The sequence below is a fragment of the Leptopilina heterotoma genome, unplaced genomic scaffold (assembly GCF_015476425.1).
Source record: "Leptopilina heterotoma isolate Lh14 unplaced genomic scaffold, ASM1547642v1 Lhet_60, whole genome shotgun sequence".
Classification (NCBI taxonomy): Eukaryota; Metazoa; Arthropoda; class Insecta; order Hymenoptera; family Figitidae; genus Leptopilina; species Leptopilina heterotoma.
Window position 1 is genome coordinate 6,765,849 of NW_025111138.1, and position 17,057 is coordinate 6,782,905.

Here is a 17,057-nt window from a genome sequence, read left to right on the forward strand (position 1 = left end):
TAACGTTTTTTTTGTGTATTTGTGTTTTATTTCCGTTTTTTGTGGGTTTTCTCCTGTTTATATTGTTATTAAAAAAAGCATAATGCAATGTACACCAAGTAGCTTCTAATTTTAATTAAAATTAATTATTTTATTTTCAAAATCACGCACATGTGTTTACACTACATTATGCTTTATAGTAATTTAAATTTTCAATAATTAGTTGAGCACTTCTAACATTTTTATTTCTAAAAAGAAAAGTGTAAATATATAATTAAAATACTATACGGGAGAAAAAAATCAATTTTAAATTCAAGTTCTTTTCAATGTCTTATTTGTACATAAGTCATTTGTGTAATGTATAGTGTTAGATTAACGGTACTAAATTGATCATGAGGCCTTATTGTAGTTCATAGTTAAACGAACTATGAAAATTCAATGCGTAATACGCCGACGAAACTTTCAAATAATCAATGGTCAATTACAATTTTATATTATTTATAGTTATTACGTTTTCAATTGCCATTTAATGACTACAATTAACAAAGAAACTGTCCTTTTAACTGTGTTTTTACAGTCTTTATCGTTTTTTTTAATTAAAAATATATTATGTGTATTTTAATATTTTTTATTCGACTTGCCATAAAAAAAATTGTTTATTCTTTGAAAAATTTAATTTTTGCGAAACTGAAGTTTTTTTTTGATAATTTTTTTCTTTTTAACTGTTAAATAATTGAAAAAATATTTTTATATACAATGTTAATTGCCTTAAAATAGAGGTGCTTTCGTTTTATCATCGAAAAATTCGTAAAATCAATTTCATTATTATAGTTGTAATTGAAATTTACTTATTTGGTATTTAATTAGTGAAATAAAAAATTTAATCGGGGAATGGGATAGAATATTAACAATTATATATATTTATTGATAAATAAATAAAGGGGAAACAGTATTTTCAAAATTAATAATTAAAAAATTAATTTTACAATAATTTAAATAAAATACTGTTTCTTGGGGAATTTTTTTTTTTTTAGAATCAATTAAAAATATTGGGTTTTATTTGGGATATTAATTTACAATTCTGCCTTTTTTGCGAGTGTAAAAAAAGTATGAGTTTATTAAGCGTGGCATAATCCAACTTTTATGCATAATATCATGTGATATTAATTTGCATATCGATAGAGAGAATTTACTGCCAGATTCTGGTGAGAAGTTATTTCAGAGAAATTAATTTTTAATGTGTAAATTTTTCTTCTAGAGCAAATTAAATAATTATTAGATCGTTTCACGATTTTTTTCTTTTTTTTTGAACAAAATGAAACAATGACTGTTGTCGACTAGACAAATTTATTGTGAATAATCGAAATGAATCTCGATGAATTTTTTTTCTTTCCGAAAAGGAATTTACATTTTTTTCTGACGAGATTTTCGCAATTTTTTGTTAATGATCTAATATTTATGACAAAGCTATAAATCATGAGCATCTTGTAAATAAAGAAAACAATAAAAAAAACGACAGTAGTGATATTAGTAGAAAATTCAAAGCTAATTGTAATTTGATAATAATTCACTTTATATCGGACATTTACATAGTAAAAATTATATATATATATATATATATATTAAAATTATAATATTATGAAAAATATTTACACGCTGTTAATAAGTAACGCATTTAATTATCTATTTAAAAGAAAATTTTTTAAAAAATGTATTTTTAACATTATTAAAACAAAAAAAAAAGTGAAAAAAAGAAAACGTTATATACAAATGATTTTTATGTCATTCAACGATATGTTTACACAATTATTTAAATATATGAGAAATTTGACAAAATGAAATTTTCAATTTTATTGACTTTCTTCCATTGTTCACCACTTAATTTTTATTTATTTGTGAAATTAGATTTTTGCGTTATAAAAAAAAATATATTTATTTACACTAACTACACGACTCTGTCGTAATAGAAATTCATTATCATTCGGGTAATATTTATTCCTCCAGCTAATGTTGTTACGTAAAGGAGAAATGCTATCGGTAACGCTGATAAAATTACATGTGTTTTAGAAAGAATCTCTACATCTGCAACAAAATGCAAAAATTAATTTTTTGTTTCTATTTTTAAGATTCAATTTTTTTTTTGAATAATAAACTTACTAGCGTATCCTAAGAATGTTATATAAATGTAATAACTAACAGCAATCATCCAAAAAGTATTTCCAAGAAAGCGAGAGGAAAATCCATCGTGAATAATGAAACCTAAAATTATTTCAAATTAATAAACATTCAATTCTTTTAAATTGAAGGTACAGTGGAACCTCGATTATCCGAACCTCTGTTATCCGAAACCTCTATTATCCGAACCGAAAATCATTTTATCCGAATTTCTATTATCCGAACTTTTTTTTGGCTATCCGAATTTTAAAATTTATTTTCTCTATTTATTTTATTACTTATGTTTGTTTATGCCAAAAAAGTCTTAAAAAAATCATATATTGTGTTTTATTAATATATTATTATAAATTAATATATATACTTATATATCTTTGAAAAATGTATTAAATTAAATATGTACATATAGTTCAACTGTCCAATTTTTTTACTTTAATTATGAAAAACATTAAAACCTCTATTATCCGAATTTTCGATTATCCGAATCAGGCCGTGCCTAGGTTAGTTCGGATAATCGAGGTTCCACTGTATTGAAATTTTTTCAATTATAAATTGAAATAATTCGAGAAAAATGTGAAATATAAATTATTTTTTAATTTCTAGAACTACTTTACCATTGTATAGAAATAGTTGAACAAAATGAAGAATTATGAGAGGTGGGAAAAAAGCATTTATATGAATGTCGAAACAATAGCCCCATTCAACGTCCTGAGTTTTATCTATTCGAAGATATCGATTTGTCACAAACCTGTCGATAGTAAAATTAATTTAATTACATTGTCATTAAGTTTGACTCTTCTCTCAGTTTTCTTTAAAAACTTTTCCTCTTTTTTTGTCTAAAAAAGAAAATCTTTTTTCATTACCAAAAAAGCGAAGCGACTATGACTCCAATTCCAATACAATCGACTATGATCACGTAAAATAGAAACGCGAGAAATTGGAAAAATCCTAAACCTAAAACAATGGCAAAGCCAACGGATGAAACGAACAGCCAGAACGTCAATAACACAAGAAAAGCTGGATCATCTCTGGCAAACTGCGATTTTGTCTCTATAAATAATATTTTAGTTCTCATTTCTTTACAAAAACATTTCGAATCGTATTTAAAATAAATTTACTAATAACTTAACTAATATTTTAATAATTTTTTACTACTTACGCTTTCTACTTCTGAAATTTCTATAAACTTTCTGTGGATTTGTAAAAAGATAGATCATTTGCCATGTAGCAAATTCAAAATCCATTTGTTCAAACATTAAAAGTTTTCGTAGGTATTTGTAAAATTTTGTCGGTGCACCAAAACATTCTTGCCTGAAAAAGAATAAATTACGAATTACAAAATAAGACTAAATAAATTTTTACTTAAGCTACAGTAAATAAATAAATTAATTTAAGTACCAATTTATATTTAACTAAATTACTTAGGCAAGAAAGAGAAAGAAGTCGAGAGATTGAAAATAAAAATAAAGAAAGATTTACCTGTAAGTGGCAGGTATCGGTAGCGATGAAGATGATCTCATTGACATAGGAGATGCACATCTACTTACTGGCGGTGATGTGGAATATTTCATCTTAATTTCTAAATGACAGATAAATTATTAGACGAACGTTACAGACCATTAATTAAATTTCTTGCAAACGCATGTCCCCCCAAAATTGAATAGAAATATAATTTTTATCAACTATAATCATTGAAACAATTTTTATATTATTTATTGCTTTTTAAAACAACTCTTTTATAATTATTTAAAAAAAAATAAATGACAAAAAGCAAAAGATGTCATCACTATTTTGAGGTTAAGTTTCAATTGTTGACGTATACCACGGATACCACGTATACAATTACGTTTTTATCTATACTGCACGAATATACTCATTAAAAAAACACTCCTTACGCTTTATTTACTCGATTACTAATAAACATAGTCCACTTATTTCCCGGATATTAATGACAAAAATTAATTTTTATTTAAATAATAATAATGTCAATATCATTTAGGAACTTTTTATACAATCACAATTTTTTATTTTTGTCGTGTTTTTCCCCCTGAAATTCCCTAGACACTTTTATCCGTTCTGCACATGCGCTTTTGATTGCGCGCTTATTTGAAAAATCGTCCTTCTTTAAATTTTCCTTCTAGAGTTGTAGAAAAATTTATTTACACTATTAGTTTCTAATTTTCTCGAATATTTTTATTTTACTCAAGGTATTGTTTGTCAAAAGTAAAATATTTGGGTGGTAAATTGTTTGTTTGAATTTGAAAACGGGGAAAATGTTGCGAATTCTTTACCCTATTCGCGGGTTTTATCGATTTTTCACCAACACTGCCAAAGGCTGTAAACTGTTCTATCTACTATTAAAAGTATATAATTTTCTTGTTCGAATTTGTCAACAAGAAAAGAAAATAATGAAATTCGTGTGTCAACAAACATCAATTACAATAACTCAATAAATAGGAATAATAATGTCTTCTTGTCACATACTCGAAACAATTCCATGCTCTTCCTGGTGCTAAGTTTCTTCTAATAATAAGGTAAATTTTTTTGTTCTATTATCTAAAAAAGTGTCAGTGTTCCTCTAAATTGTCCCATTTCAATTATTTTAGATTATTTTTATATGTTTATTTTCGTTTAAAGTTTATAAATTGTATTTATTACAATGCATAATATATATAAAAAAAGGTAAAATTCGTGAGGAATGAATTGAAACATAACCAAAAAATTTGACAGATTCGTTCGTTTTCATTAGACAGGCATTTTTATTATAATATTTATAAGTGGTTTAGTGATAATATTGTAAATAATTCAAATATTGTCTATTTTTAGTTTTCTTTTAGAAAAATAGAAAACAAAGTACATGAAAATAAATGTTTATTATACATATTTTAGTGCGTGTAAAATTATGATAGAAGAAAGAAGAAGAATACATGATGGAAGTTAGGAAATCATGGCAGTTGGTGAAAAAAATTCTAGTCATTATTTGTCTTCTATTATTTCTCGTGTGGATAATTATCAATGAGAAATCGTGTCTGTTTAGTGGTCTTTCACGTAAAATTACTCTACACCGAATAAGACTGACATCGAATCATTTTTTGAGAAGAGTTTCCGAAAGTATTAAAGTTGAAGAAATTCCTCTAGACGACTTTACGAATATTAATTACAAAGTAACCAAGGTTCAAGTCGTTCCACTTTTGACCAGCAATGAAAGTTTCAAAGTAAGTAGATTTTATTTTTTTAAAAACGATTTTTGTTTATTAATTACTTTACTTAACTAAATTGCTAATAATTCCCTTATTAATTAAATTCTTAATTTCCTTAATTAAATTGCTTAAAAATTACTTAATTAAATTGTTAATTCCCTTATTAATTAAATTCTTAATTTCCTTAATTAAATTTCTTAAAAATTACTTAATTAAATTGTTAATTCCCTTAATTAAATTACTTATTTACTTAATTAAATTTCTTAAATAATTTGCTTAATTAAAGGATAATTGAAATAATTTTGAGGAGAAAGTAATCAATTGTTTTTTAGGATATTATTGATGTGTCTCCAAAGTACAAGATCTTTCGACAACAAGGTTTAGTGCCGAATAGACAACTTCCTACTGCTCTTATAATTGGCGTGAAAAAAGGAGGCACCAGGGCTCTCCTAGAGTTTTTGAGACTTCATCCCGATATTCGAGCAGCTGGCTCGGAAGTTCATTTTTTCGATCATTATTACGCGAAGGGATTCCATTGGTACAGGTGAATTTCAGGAAAATAGAAATTAACAGAAAAAGAAAATATTTTTAATCACCGTTTTGTTTCTACTTCAGGGTTGCCACAAGTCAGGGAAATCAGGAAAAAGTCCGGGGTTTTTAGTAAAAGTACTGGAAAAAATTGAATTTTTAAAACTCATAAGAAAACTCTGAATTTTGATGTTTTTTTGTCAGGGAAAAATTCAAAATTCTGTCTGGAAATCAGGGAAAACGAAATTAAATATTTGTGACAATCCTGTATTTTTTCTTCCCCTAATTATGTTTTTATTTTCTTTTTTCTATTTTTATTAATAGACGCAAAATGCCACCAACTTTGGAGGGTCAAATTACAATGGAAAAAACGCCGTCATACTTTGTGACGCCGGAAGCACCAAGACGTGTACAACACATGAATCCTGGCACAAAATTAATTGTCGTTGTTCGCGATCCAGTGACACGTGCAATATCCGATTATACTCAAGTGAAGAGTAAACGAGCGAAAATGTTGAGATTTGAGGATTTGGCATTTTTGAATGAATCGCAAGTCGTTGACATGACGTGGTCTCCTCTTAGAATTGGTGTTTACGCGAGACATTTGGAACGTTGGCTACAATATTTTCCATTATCGCAACTTCTCTTTGTCTCTGGCGAACGATTAATTGCCGATCCCGTCACTGAAATGACGCGTGTTCAAGATTTTCTCGGCATTAAACGAGTCATTTGCGAAAAGCACTTTTACTTTAATGCCACCAAGGGTTTTCCCTGTCTTCTTAAATCCGAGGAGCGAGCGACTCCCCATTGCCTTGGTGAGTAAATAAAAAAAGAATAAAAAATATTTCTTTCAAGAATTAGATTAACTTTTCTTTTTTCTGAATTAATATTATTTTAGTTCATATTTTTTTAATTAATGCTTAATATTATTTTTTTCTTTCGAATACAAATTTTATTTCTTTCCTTTCTTTTCAAGGAAAATGGCAAAATCAGTTAATGTTATTTTTTAAACTTCTATTAAAATTTTCAATTTTCTTTTAAATGGAAATTTTCTTTTAAGGAAAAAATAAAGGCAGAAGTCATCCGCACATAGAACCAGTCGCAATTGAACGTTTACGCGATTTTTATAGACCATTCAATCAACGTTTTTATCAACTCACTGGAATGGATTTTGGCTGGCTTTAAAGGTATCCGCACAATTCTATGAGCAATAAAGATGAGACATATCGTAAGTAGAATCTAAAGTAACTTGGTCAATTTCAAATAGATTTACTATGAATATTTGATATTCAAAAAGAGACTCTCTTTAAAAAAAAAAGTATCCTTAAAGTTTCGAACGTTCGACATGAACCTTATTTTTTATTTTACTAAAAATTTATTTACATATTAAAACACTAATTGATAAATAAAATTTTTATTATGAATACCTGGTAAATAGTAAATTTAAATTAATTTTGAAAAATTCAGAAACAAATAAAAAAAATCGTTCATTTGAACGTTTGAAATTTTAGCGGAATAAAAAAAATGTTTATCAATTTGGTGAGATTAGGAATATATCATAACGAAACGAATGTCAATCTTCTAAGTCAATTTTTTCGAATATTTAATTAAAAATTTCAATTTAATGAAAAAAATTGAAATTAACGAACGTTTTATTTACGAATTTACAAATAAGTTGTAAAAATTAAGTGAAAATCTTATTGAAAGAAAATTTTAATTTAAAATCGTTTAGAATAATTTATAATTATAATTTTAATTCTAAATTAAATTATAATTATAATTCTAAACAATTAAAATTATACTTTAATTTATAATGAAAATTATGATTCTAAACAATTAAAATTATAATTTAATTTATAATGAAAATTATAATTGTAATTGTTTACAATTATAATAATGTTTTTCTTCATAAGTTTTCAATTAAAAATACGTGCAATATGATATATAAAAATTGTGATTAAATTTATATATTAAAAAAAAAGTGCATACGTACAAAGGAAAATTAATATTTAAGGAAAAATTTATGCTTCTATTATATATCTTCCATAGACGAATAATTTACAGTAGATTCAAGTAGAACTTTAATAATAAAAGAAATTTTTTAAATTCTATAAAATTTGTTTTCAAAAAACTTGTTTAAAGAAAAACTTGTTTAAAAAAAAATTCCGAAAGAAAAGTCCAAATTTTTGAATAGAGAGAAAGAATAGAGAATAAAAAAAAGAAAGCATATCAATATATACACGAACATACGTAAATTTTAGTCAGGGTGTAATAATTTTTAATTTATTCGCAGTATTAAAAAAAAGAAGACTTAAATTTAGAACTAATAAACATATTTTTTATAAGAAAAAAAAACACATTTTCTCAATAGAATATAAAATTAAAACCAAAGACCATCTAAATATAAGTAAAGTGATAATTAAAATTACTTATATTCTGATGATTCGTTAAATTCGTTCAAAATTATTCCATTCCCACTTTCGTGTGTTCGATGAAAGATAAAAATTGTTTTTAATTCTATAATAATAATAATAGGAAAAAAAAATACAATGAAAATAAAAGAAATGAAGAATGCACAAAGAGGATGCTTTTGCTCAAATGTACATACACTAGAATATATGAATTTTATTTATAATATTCAAAATTGTTAACTAAAAAGTATGTTGATTTAGAAATTTATTTACTTGTTTTATTATGATCGTATTATTAATGTAATAGGTAGAAAAATTTTTTATGTATATTTTTTCTCTTAACTAGGAATGAATGATTTTTAAATAGGTATTTTTTAAGAATTGAAAAATATTCAAATTATTCAAGTCTCATTCCTAATTAAGAATAAATTTTCGAATGGTTTATAATTGAACTTTATTATTCAATCAATGAAATGTTTTTTGCATTTCCAAAACTTGTGTTATTCAATAAAGTTTATATAAAATGTCTTTTGCTACTGTACTTTTCAAACCAAACAAAACAATTTATTGTTTACAAATTTTATTAATTTTCAACTTAAATTAATTTTAATATTAATTTTCAATTTAAATTACTTTTTAATTTAAATTACTTTTCGATTTCAATTACTTTTCGATTTAAATTGCTTTTTAATTTTAATTACTTTTCGACTTAAATTACTTTTCGATTTTAATTACTTTTCAATTCTTATTATTTTCAATTTCAATACATTACTATATTTAAATAAAAGTGTAAATAAATAAATAAATATAATTTTAATTAAAATTAGTTGTATTTAAATTACAATTTTAATTTAATTTTGATTCATTTTGTTTCAGTTTCCTCTAAATCTTTTTTTGAAATAATTTTTAATCTAGAAATAAAACTAGATTCGAACATAAGAAATGAACACGAGGTCAAGAAATAAAATACCCAAAAAATAATATTTATAAATATATTAATATTACACGGAAAAAAGAAGTACGTGAATCCTTCCTTGACAGTGCTTGACTTTTGGATAGGACACAAAATACAAGAATTATTCTAGTACTAGTATGGGCCGTACTAGTACTAGAATAATTCTAGGACTTTCTTATATTTTCTAATAAAAAGTATATGGAACAGCCTTGTATTTTGTGTCCTATCCAAAAGTCAAGCACTGTCAAGGAAGGATTCACGTACTTCTTTTTTCCGTGTATAACGATTATAACGTGATAGTACAGGAAGATCTTTCCGTTTCTGTTTTTTTTTTGTCTCTTTTTTATAAACTCTTTGTTTTAATTTTAAACTCTATTATAATCGTATAATCACAGGAACTACAAATATACTTTACATTTTGTTTTTAAATTTTACATTTTCTTCCATTTTTTATACTTTTCTTTCATTATTAGAGGATATATTTTCATGAAATTATCTCTAATTGGCAGAAAGTGCACATAATTTTTGATGTTTGCTGATTATGTATAAACTAGGTCCTAGAATTATAATACTACAATTTGACTACTTTTATTATAATACATTTTATCATTTTCTTCATTTTTTTTTTTTTTTTACAAAAATTATCACAGTATTTGTTACAAACTTAATCTATTTACACATACACACTGCCATATCAAAGCGAAAAGAAACATTTCTCTCGAAAATTTTTAAACTCCTAAGAAATACTAAAGAGTTTCTTATAAGTTAAAATTAATTAATTAAAAATAAATAAAATAAAAAATATTTATTAAAACGAAACTTGAGATGTCAATACTAAATGTTTAATATTATAATTTCGATAATATAATGAGAAAAATAATTATAATTGTAATAATTAAATGCAATCATTATGTATTATAAAAATTAATTAATAATAATTATTAATAATTATTAATCAGTTAATAATGATTAATAATTATAATTATTATTTATAGAATTACAATATTAACATTTTTCGCTAATTAAATGACAACTGAAGATTATTGTTAACAAATATTGTTAATAAGTACAAGTTTTCTTTCAAAATATTCTTTGTAATAAATAATTTTTTTTATATCTTTATGTAATATATAATACTATAAAGAATGTCTTTTTATCGCTCGGCAGTTACATTCGAAAATACTGTTTCCGGTGCATAATAATTACACTTTTCCATGCGACGTCAAAATTTATTAAAATACCTATTTGTGAATATATAATTTTTATTCTCATGAAAAACAAGATTCATCTTCTTTCTATTAATATATAATTAAATAATTTCAGTAAATTTAAATCTCGTTTTTCTTACAATAGTAGCACAAAGTATCGAAGTTAAAAACTATTTCAAGACATTTTTTTAAGTCATCCAACATTGATATTCTCTTAAATTTACCATTATTTTTTTTTTGTAACTAATTTTCTTTTTTTTCTTTAAAAATCTTTCTTCTAAATTTTCAACATTTTTTTTTTTTAGAGTTATTTTTATTTAATTAATAATAATCTAGAATTTACAGGAATTAATACTTTTTCATCTCTATGTATTTATATCGATGTTGTGGTGTTTCCACCGAAGAATCGATTGGGGAGAAATGAATTTTGTAATTTAGTAATTAAAAAAAAAAATTAGAAAGTTTCTGTTTCAGACTAATGGAATGTCGTGTTTAATTTGATTGAGATATCCACGTTCTTTGAGGAGATCGTCAAGTCCTTCGCGGGTATAATAAACGACAAAATCAGTGGGCGAAACACCTTCGAAGACGGCATGAACCGATGGTTTTAAATTGAAAAAGAATAATGGTTGTCCACGTGCAGCAAAGTCTTTTGTTAAAGTTTCAATAACTGTCGCGGCTGTAAAATCGGCACCGTAAATGTGCGAACAATCAATAACAACTGGTGTCAAAACACTTGAACCACGACAACTGTATTTTGTCACGAGATTTCTCACATAGTCAACTGATGGGAAAATTAAACATCTATCTGGAGTTAACATCAAGTATTCAATTCCATGACGACTCTGAAAATTAATTTCAACAACATTGGTCAGGTAAAATTTAATTTTAATTTTATAATTTAACAATATTAATTTTCTTTTCAATTTATTAATTGAAATTATAAATTATTAATCAATTGTTAATTAAAATTATAAATTATTAATCAATTATTAATTAAAATGATAAATTATTAATTAACTAGCAAATGTTACGCGCGAACTCGGTATCAACTTCAATAATTGAAGTTCGAATAATTTATTTAATTTATTTTTGAATAATTTCAGATTCAGATTTAAAAATAATGCAATTATTAACATTATTACGTAATTAATTATTATTATTTTTTAAAATTTGAATGAAATTCTCCGCTAAAATTCAATTATTATTTTCATAAATAATAACATTCTTCTCAGGAATTCAATTATTATTTGTTTAATTTTAATAAAATTTCTCGAAAAAAATTTAATTATTTTTATAACTAATAAAATTCTTCGTAAGCAATATTAATAATCGTTGTATTCCGGTAATCTGTTCCCAGTTTGAAGTTAGTTTTTGTTTGCTTCTTTGTTTACTGACTTTTGTAATAATTTTTCTTTTTAAATATTTTCAATTTTAAAATTAATATATTGAAAATCATTGAATTCTTGCAAAGAATTTTATCAAAAAATTTAAGAATAATTGAAATTCTCCGAAGAATTTTATTATTTATGAAAATAATTGAATTCTTGCAAAGAATGTTATCAAAATATTGAAAATTTTGACAGTAATTGAATTTTATGAACAATTTCTTTCAAGTTTTAAAATTATTATGTTTCTTAATAATTAAAATTAAACAATTAAATTATTGAATTCTATTACAATTTTTAGAAAATAATTAAATTCTTCTCAGAATTTTATTACAATTTTCTAAAATAATTTAAGTAATTTAAGGAATTTTATTAAAATATTGAAAATAATTGAATTCTTTCGAAAAATTTTATTAAAAATTTTTAAAAATTGAATTGTTTCGAAAGATTTTTAAAAATTTTAGAAAATAATTGAAATCTTTTTAAAAATGTTATAACAAATTAAGAAAAAAATTTGAATTATTTCGTGAAATTTTATTGAAAATTATTGAATTTTTTCAAAGATTTTTACTATTTAAAAAAATATTTGAATTGTGAAAGATTTATTAAAATATTAAAAAATAATTGAAATCTTTCGTGAAATTTTTTAAAAAGTTTTTAAAAAATTGAATTTTTGCAAAAGATTGTACTATTTATAAAAGTAATTGAATTCTTTCAAAGAATGTTATTATTTATGAAAATCATTGAATTCTTGTGAAGTGTTATTTAATTATATTAACTTCAATAATTTTAAAAACTTTAAATAAAATTGCTCGCTAAAATTTAATTACTTTCATAAATAATATAACTCATCAGAGAAATTCAATTATTTTTTATATCAATTTAATAAAATTCTTCCCAGAAATTCAATTATTTTCATAAATAATAGAATTCTTCAGAGAAATTCAATTATTTTGAACGTAATTATATTTAAATTTCTCGAAGGAATTCAATTGTTTTCAGAAATAATAAAATTCGTCGAAAATGATTAATTATTTTGAAAAAGAATTTAATGAAATTTCTAAAAGAATTCAATTATTTCCATAAATAACAAAATTCTTTGCAAAAATTAACTTTTTTCATAAATAATATAAACTTTCAGAGAAATTCAATTATTTTGAACATAATTTGATATTTGTAGTAAGATTCTTCGAAACAATTCAATTATTTTCATAAATATTAGAATTCTTCACTGGAATTCAATTATTTTGAAAAGAAGTTTAATAGAATTTCTCAAAAAACTTCAATTATTTACATAAATAATAAATTTTTTTCAAAGAAATTCAAGTGTTTTTTAAATATAATTTTAAAATTTCTCAAAAAACTTCAATTATTTACATAAGTAATAAAATTTTTCTAAAGAATTCAATTGTTTTGAACATAATTTTTTAAAAATTTCTCGAAATAATTGAAGTATTTTATAAATTTTTTTATCAGAATTCAATTATTTTCAATTGAATTTTAATTAAATTTCGCGAAATCATTTAATTATTTTCAAAATTGTCCATAATACTTTTCGTAACAATTCGAAAATTTTATTAAAATTCTATAGAAAATTTTTGTTAATAAAAATGTTATCTTTTAAAATTAAAAACAAAAAATTACGAAAAATAAAATAATTTCTAAATTTTCTTACAAAAATAGTGTCACAAAATTTATTCTCTAAATCTGAATAAGTAAAAAATTTGAACAATTTAGAACAAAAGTGATAAGAAATGTTTGAAAAATTAATTTTTGAATTCTACAGAGAACAGTATAATTATAATTAAAATATATAAAATCCAGTTTTTCTTATGCGATAAAAAACATTAAATTTATTTATTTTATTACTTGTTTCGCCAAAACTTACCGAGAGTTTTTCCACAGATATCTTTGGCCTGGCTGCATGATAAAGAATAAAAAGAACGTTCAGTCCAATTCCAAAAAGAATGCCGATTTCCAGTTGCAGAACCAGACAGGCGATAAAAGTACCAATACCTGGTATTAAATCGGATTCTACCAAAAAGAAAAGTATTATTCAGGTCAGTAAATATTCGACACAATAATTTAATATCAAAACGAAATAACAATTAAAAAATAACTTTTATTAAAAAAACATTATCAACCTTTTTAACTAAACATTTCAAAATTAATAGTTTTAATTTCAAAATTAACAGTTTTAATTTCAAAATTAACAGTTTTATTTCAAAATCATAGCAGTTTTATTTTAAAAACAGCAGTTTTATTTATGAAAATAAACAGCAAAATAAAAAAAACATTCTCTGGTCATATTAATTTATATAAAAAACAAGAAAAAAATAAAAGGAACTGCAAAATTGAAATGCAACGAAAAAAAAAGCTCACGTACTTTTTGTCCTCCACATGGGCCTCACGACCTTGACCTCAACCATAAAAATGACAGCAGCGATAATAATCGCAGCCAAGGACGCTTTTGGAATATAATAGAAATAAGGCGTGAGGAATAAAAGTGCCAAGATTACGAGAATACCTGTGCAAATGAAAAATTATTAACATCATTTTTACATTAAATTCAACAAAAAAAAAAAAAATGAAACAAAAAAGCAAAAATGTTTTCATTCTGATTAACATTAATTACCAGTGTAAAGTCCACCGAGTGGGGTTCTAACTCCAGAAGCATTGTTAACTGCACTTCGGCTCAATGAACCTGTCCCAGGAAAAGATTGCACAAAAGAATTTCCTATATTTGCCATTCCAATTGCTATTAATTCCTGAGTTGCGTCAACGGATTTTCCATTTGCTAAAATTCAAAATAGAATTTATTTTTCTTTCGTTTAAATTCAAATTTTGTTTTCAATTATCGTATTATTATATTTTAATCAATTGTACTATTTAAAATACCTCCGAGTGGTAAATATAATTATTATTAATCCTACAATTTAATTAATTTAACTCATCAGTAATTTTAATAAAATTTCGTAACGTATAAAAATATTTTTTTAGTGTATTTTGAATACAATGCAAGAAATAAAATATTCTTTAGCATACCAAAGGCTTTGCAGATGGCCACATTTTCCATGAGAGAAATAAGTGGAACAACAAGGATTCCACTTCCTAAATTTTTACACATCTCAATGAAGGAAATTGTACTATTGGCATTATTTATACTAAATGGTGGTAGTTGTATCGTTGGCATTCCCCTTGAAATTTCACCTTTAAAATAGAAGGAAAAGAGAAACAAAATTTATTAAATGAAGAAAATAAACAAATTTAATTGAACAGAAAAAAAAATTGAAAATAAATTATTGAGGAAAAATAGAATTTTATTTAAAAAAAAAAAATACTTCCTCCATGAGGAAACAAAAGAGAGGAAAAAAATCTTACCAATCAAATGAATTTCTTTATTTTCCGAAAAATAATAGCCCAAGCCACCGCACATGATGACTAATAGGGCATTCCTTGAAGTTCCTGTGAGCCAAATAATTTTGTTTATCACTTTTTGCCTACTTGTTCGAAGCTCTTCTTGCTTGGGGCCTATGTTAAATGACGTGATCATCTGCAAGGGAATTTTTTCTTTATTAAAATCCAAATATTCCGAATTAAAAATAAAATAAAAAAACTACTGTTTTTTATATTATTTTTCTATTCATTACATTTTTTACTTATAATCTTTCTGATTTTTCATTTATTAAAATATTTTCATGAATAAAAGTCTTTTGATTCTTTATTTATTGAAATTAAAAAATTTGTGTTATTGAAATTTTTATTTCTTTATTGTAAACTAGCAAATGTCATTAAATATTCTTGTTTATTAATTTTACAAATTTTAATAAAATTCTTCACAAGAATTCAATTATTTTTATAAATAATAAAATTCTTTGTAAAAATTCAATTATTTTTTTAAATAGTAGAATTTTTTGCCAAAATTTAATTATTTTTAAACAAAATTTTAATAACATTTCACGAACGAATACAATTATTTTCTAAAATTTTCATAAATCCTTCGAAACAATTCAACTATTTCTTTAAATACCGTAAAATTTTTGCAAAAATTCAATAATTTTCAAAAAAAATTCACGAAAGAATTCAATTTTTTTGAATCGTTATAAAATCTGCAAAAATTTAATTATTTTCAAAAAAAATTCACGAAACAATTCAATTTTAATTATAATCAATAAAATTCTTTGGAAAAATTCAATTATTTTTAATACAATTTTAATAACATTTTTAGAAAGAATTCAATATTTTAAAAAAATTTTTAGTAATATTTTTCGAAAAAAAATCAATTATTTTCAAGAATTTTAATAAATCCTTCGAAACAATTCAATTATATTTATAAATAGTAAAAATTATTTGCAAACATTCAATTATATCCTAAACAATTTCACGAAAGACTTCAATTTTTTTCCTAATTCGTTATAAAATTTTTCAAAAGAATTCGATTATTTTCTAATATTTTAATAAAATTTAAGAATATGTTTAACTTCAATTAATAGCAAACACGATTTTTTTAAAATCTTGAAAGAAATTGTTCATAAAATTCAATTATTTTCAAAAATTTTAATTAAAATTATTGAAGAAACTCCATTACTTGAAAAAAAATTAATAGAAATTCTTCAAAAGAATTTAATTAGAATTTTCAAAAATTTTAATAAAATTCTTCACGAGAAGAATGACATTAATTTACATCAATGCAATAATTTTAAAATTGCAAATATTTAAAAAGAAAAATTATTTTAAAAAGTTACGAAACAAAAACTAACTTTAAACTGCGAACAGATTACCGGAACACAACGATTATGAATATAGATTTTTTTTATTCCTTTATTTATAAAAGTCTTAGGTTTTTTCTTTAAATTTGTTTTCAACTATTTTTTATTAGCTTAAGAATTTAAAAATTTTACCTACCCTAAAAATAAGTAAAAAAACGATACAGGAGACACCAATTGAAGCATCCAAATAAGAAATTGGACCATACGATACTTTATCAATGATGCTTGTCCACATATCGAGAAAAGTCGTACCTTCCGCGGGTACTCCTAAAATATCTTTTATTTGTGACGTAACAATAATTAAAGCTACAGCTGATGTGAATCCTGAACTAACAGGACCGGAGACGAAATTTATAATGAAACCTGAAAGCATAAAATTTCTAATTAAAATAAAATTTAATACTAATATAAAAATAGAAACTATCTGTAAAATAAAAATCTAATCTA

At 23.4% G+C, this 17,057-nt stretch overlaps 3 protein-coding genes across 5 annotated transcripts in view; 1 reads left to right on the forward strand and 2 right to left on the reverse strand.

The window, feature by feature from the left end:
- Positions 1-1,739: 1,739 nt before the first annotated feature.
- LOC122509346 (protein unc-50 homolog) lies at positions 1,740-4,201 on the reverse strand. 2 transcript variants are annotated; one of them, XM_043623334.1, is made up of 7 exons: positions 4,047-4,201; positions 3,631-3,730; positions 3,311-3,462; positions 3,015-3,201; positions 2,766-2,899; positions 2,137-2,238; positions 1,740-2,061 (listed from the first exon to the last, which is right to left on the reverse strand). In XM_043623334.1, the coding sequence occupies exons 2-7, from the start codon at positions 3,720-3,722 to the stop codon at positions 1,925-1,927; spliced, it is 804 nt and encodes a 267-aa protein (XP_043479269.1). In that variant the 5' UTR covers positions 3,723-3,730; positions 4,047-4,201; the 3' UTR covers positions 1,740-1,924. The 2 variants fall into 2 exon arrangements, with proteins under 2 accessions (XP_043479269.1, XP_043479270.1); XM_043623335.1 differs by having other exon boundaries at positions 3,998-4,149.
- Positions 4,202-4,459: 258 nt separating this feature from the next.
- On the forward strand, positions 4,460-7,584 carry LOC122509345 (heparan sulfate glucosamine 3-O-sulfotransferase 6). Its single transcript, XM_043623333.1, has 5 exons — positions 4,460-4,685; positions 5,041-5,366; positions 5,684-5,895; positions 6,204-6,694; positions 6,940-7,584. Exons 2-5 carry the CDS (start codon positions 5,079-5,081, stop codon positions 7,062-7,064), a joined length of 1,116 nt encoding a protein of 371 aa, XP_043479268.1. The 5' UTR covers positions 4,460-4,685; positions 5,041-5,078; the 3' UTR covers positions 7,065-7,584.
- A 2,650-nt stretch (positions 7,585-10,234) lies between these two features.
- Positions 10,235-17,057, reverse strand: part of LOC122509322 (sodium-independent sulfate anion transporter) — a 28,853-nt gene continuing 22,030 nt past the window's right edge. For both annotated transcript variants that reach the window (XM_043623288.1, XM_043623289.1), the window contains exons 5-11: positions 16,747-16,973; positions 15,223-15,394; positions 14,887-15,051; positions 14,477-14,638; positions 14,228-14,368; positions 13,730-13,875; positions 10,235-11,298 (exon numbers count right to left, since the gene is read on the reverse strand). In XM_043623288.1, coding sequence (XP_043479223.1) covers positions 10,924-11,298; positions 13,730-13,875; positions 14,228-14,368; positions 14,477-14,638; positions 14,887-15,051; positions 15,223-15,394; positions 16,747-16,973 — 1,388 coding nt within the window. In that variant the 3' untranslated portion in view covers positions 10,235-10,923. The remainder of the gene's footprint in view (positions 11,299-13,729; positions 13,876-14,227; positions 14,369-14,476; positions 14,639-14,886; positions 15,052-15,222; positions 15,395-16,746; positions 16,974-17,057) is intronic.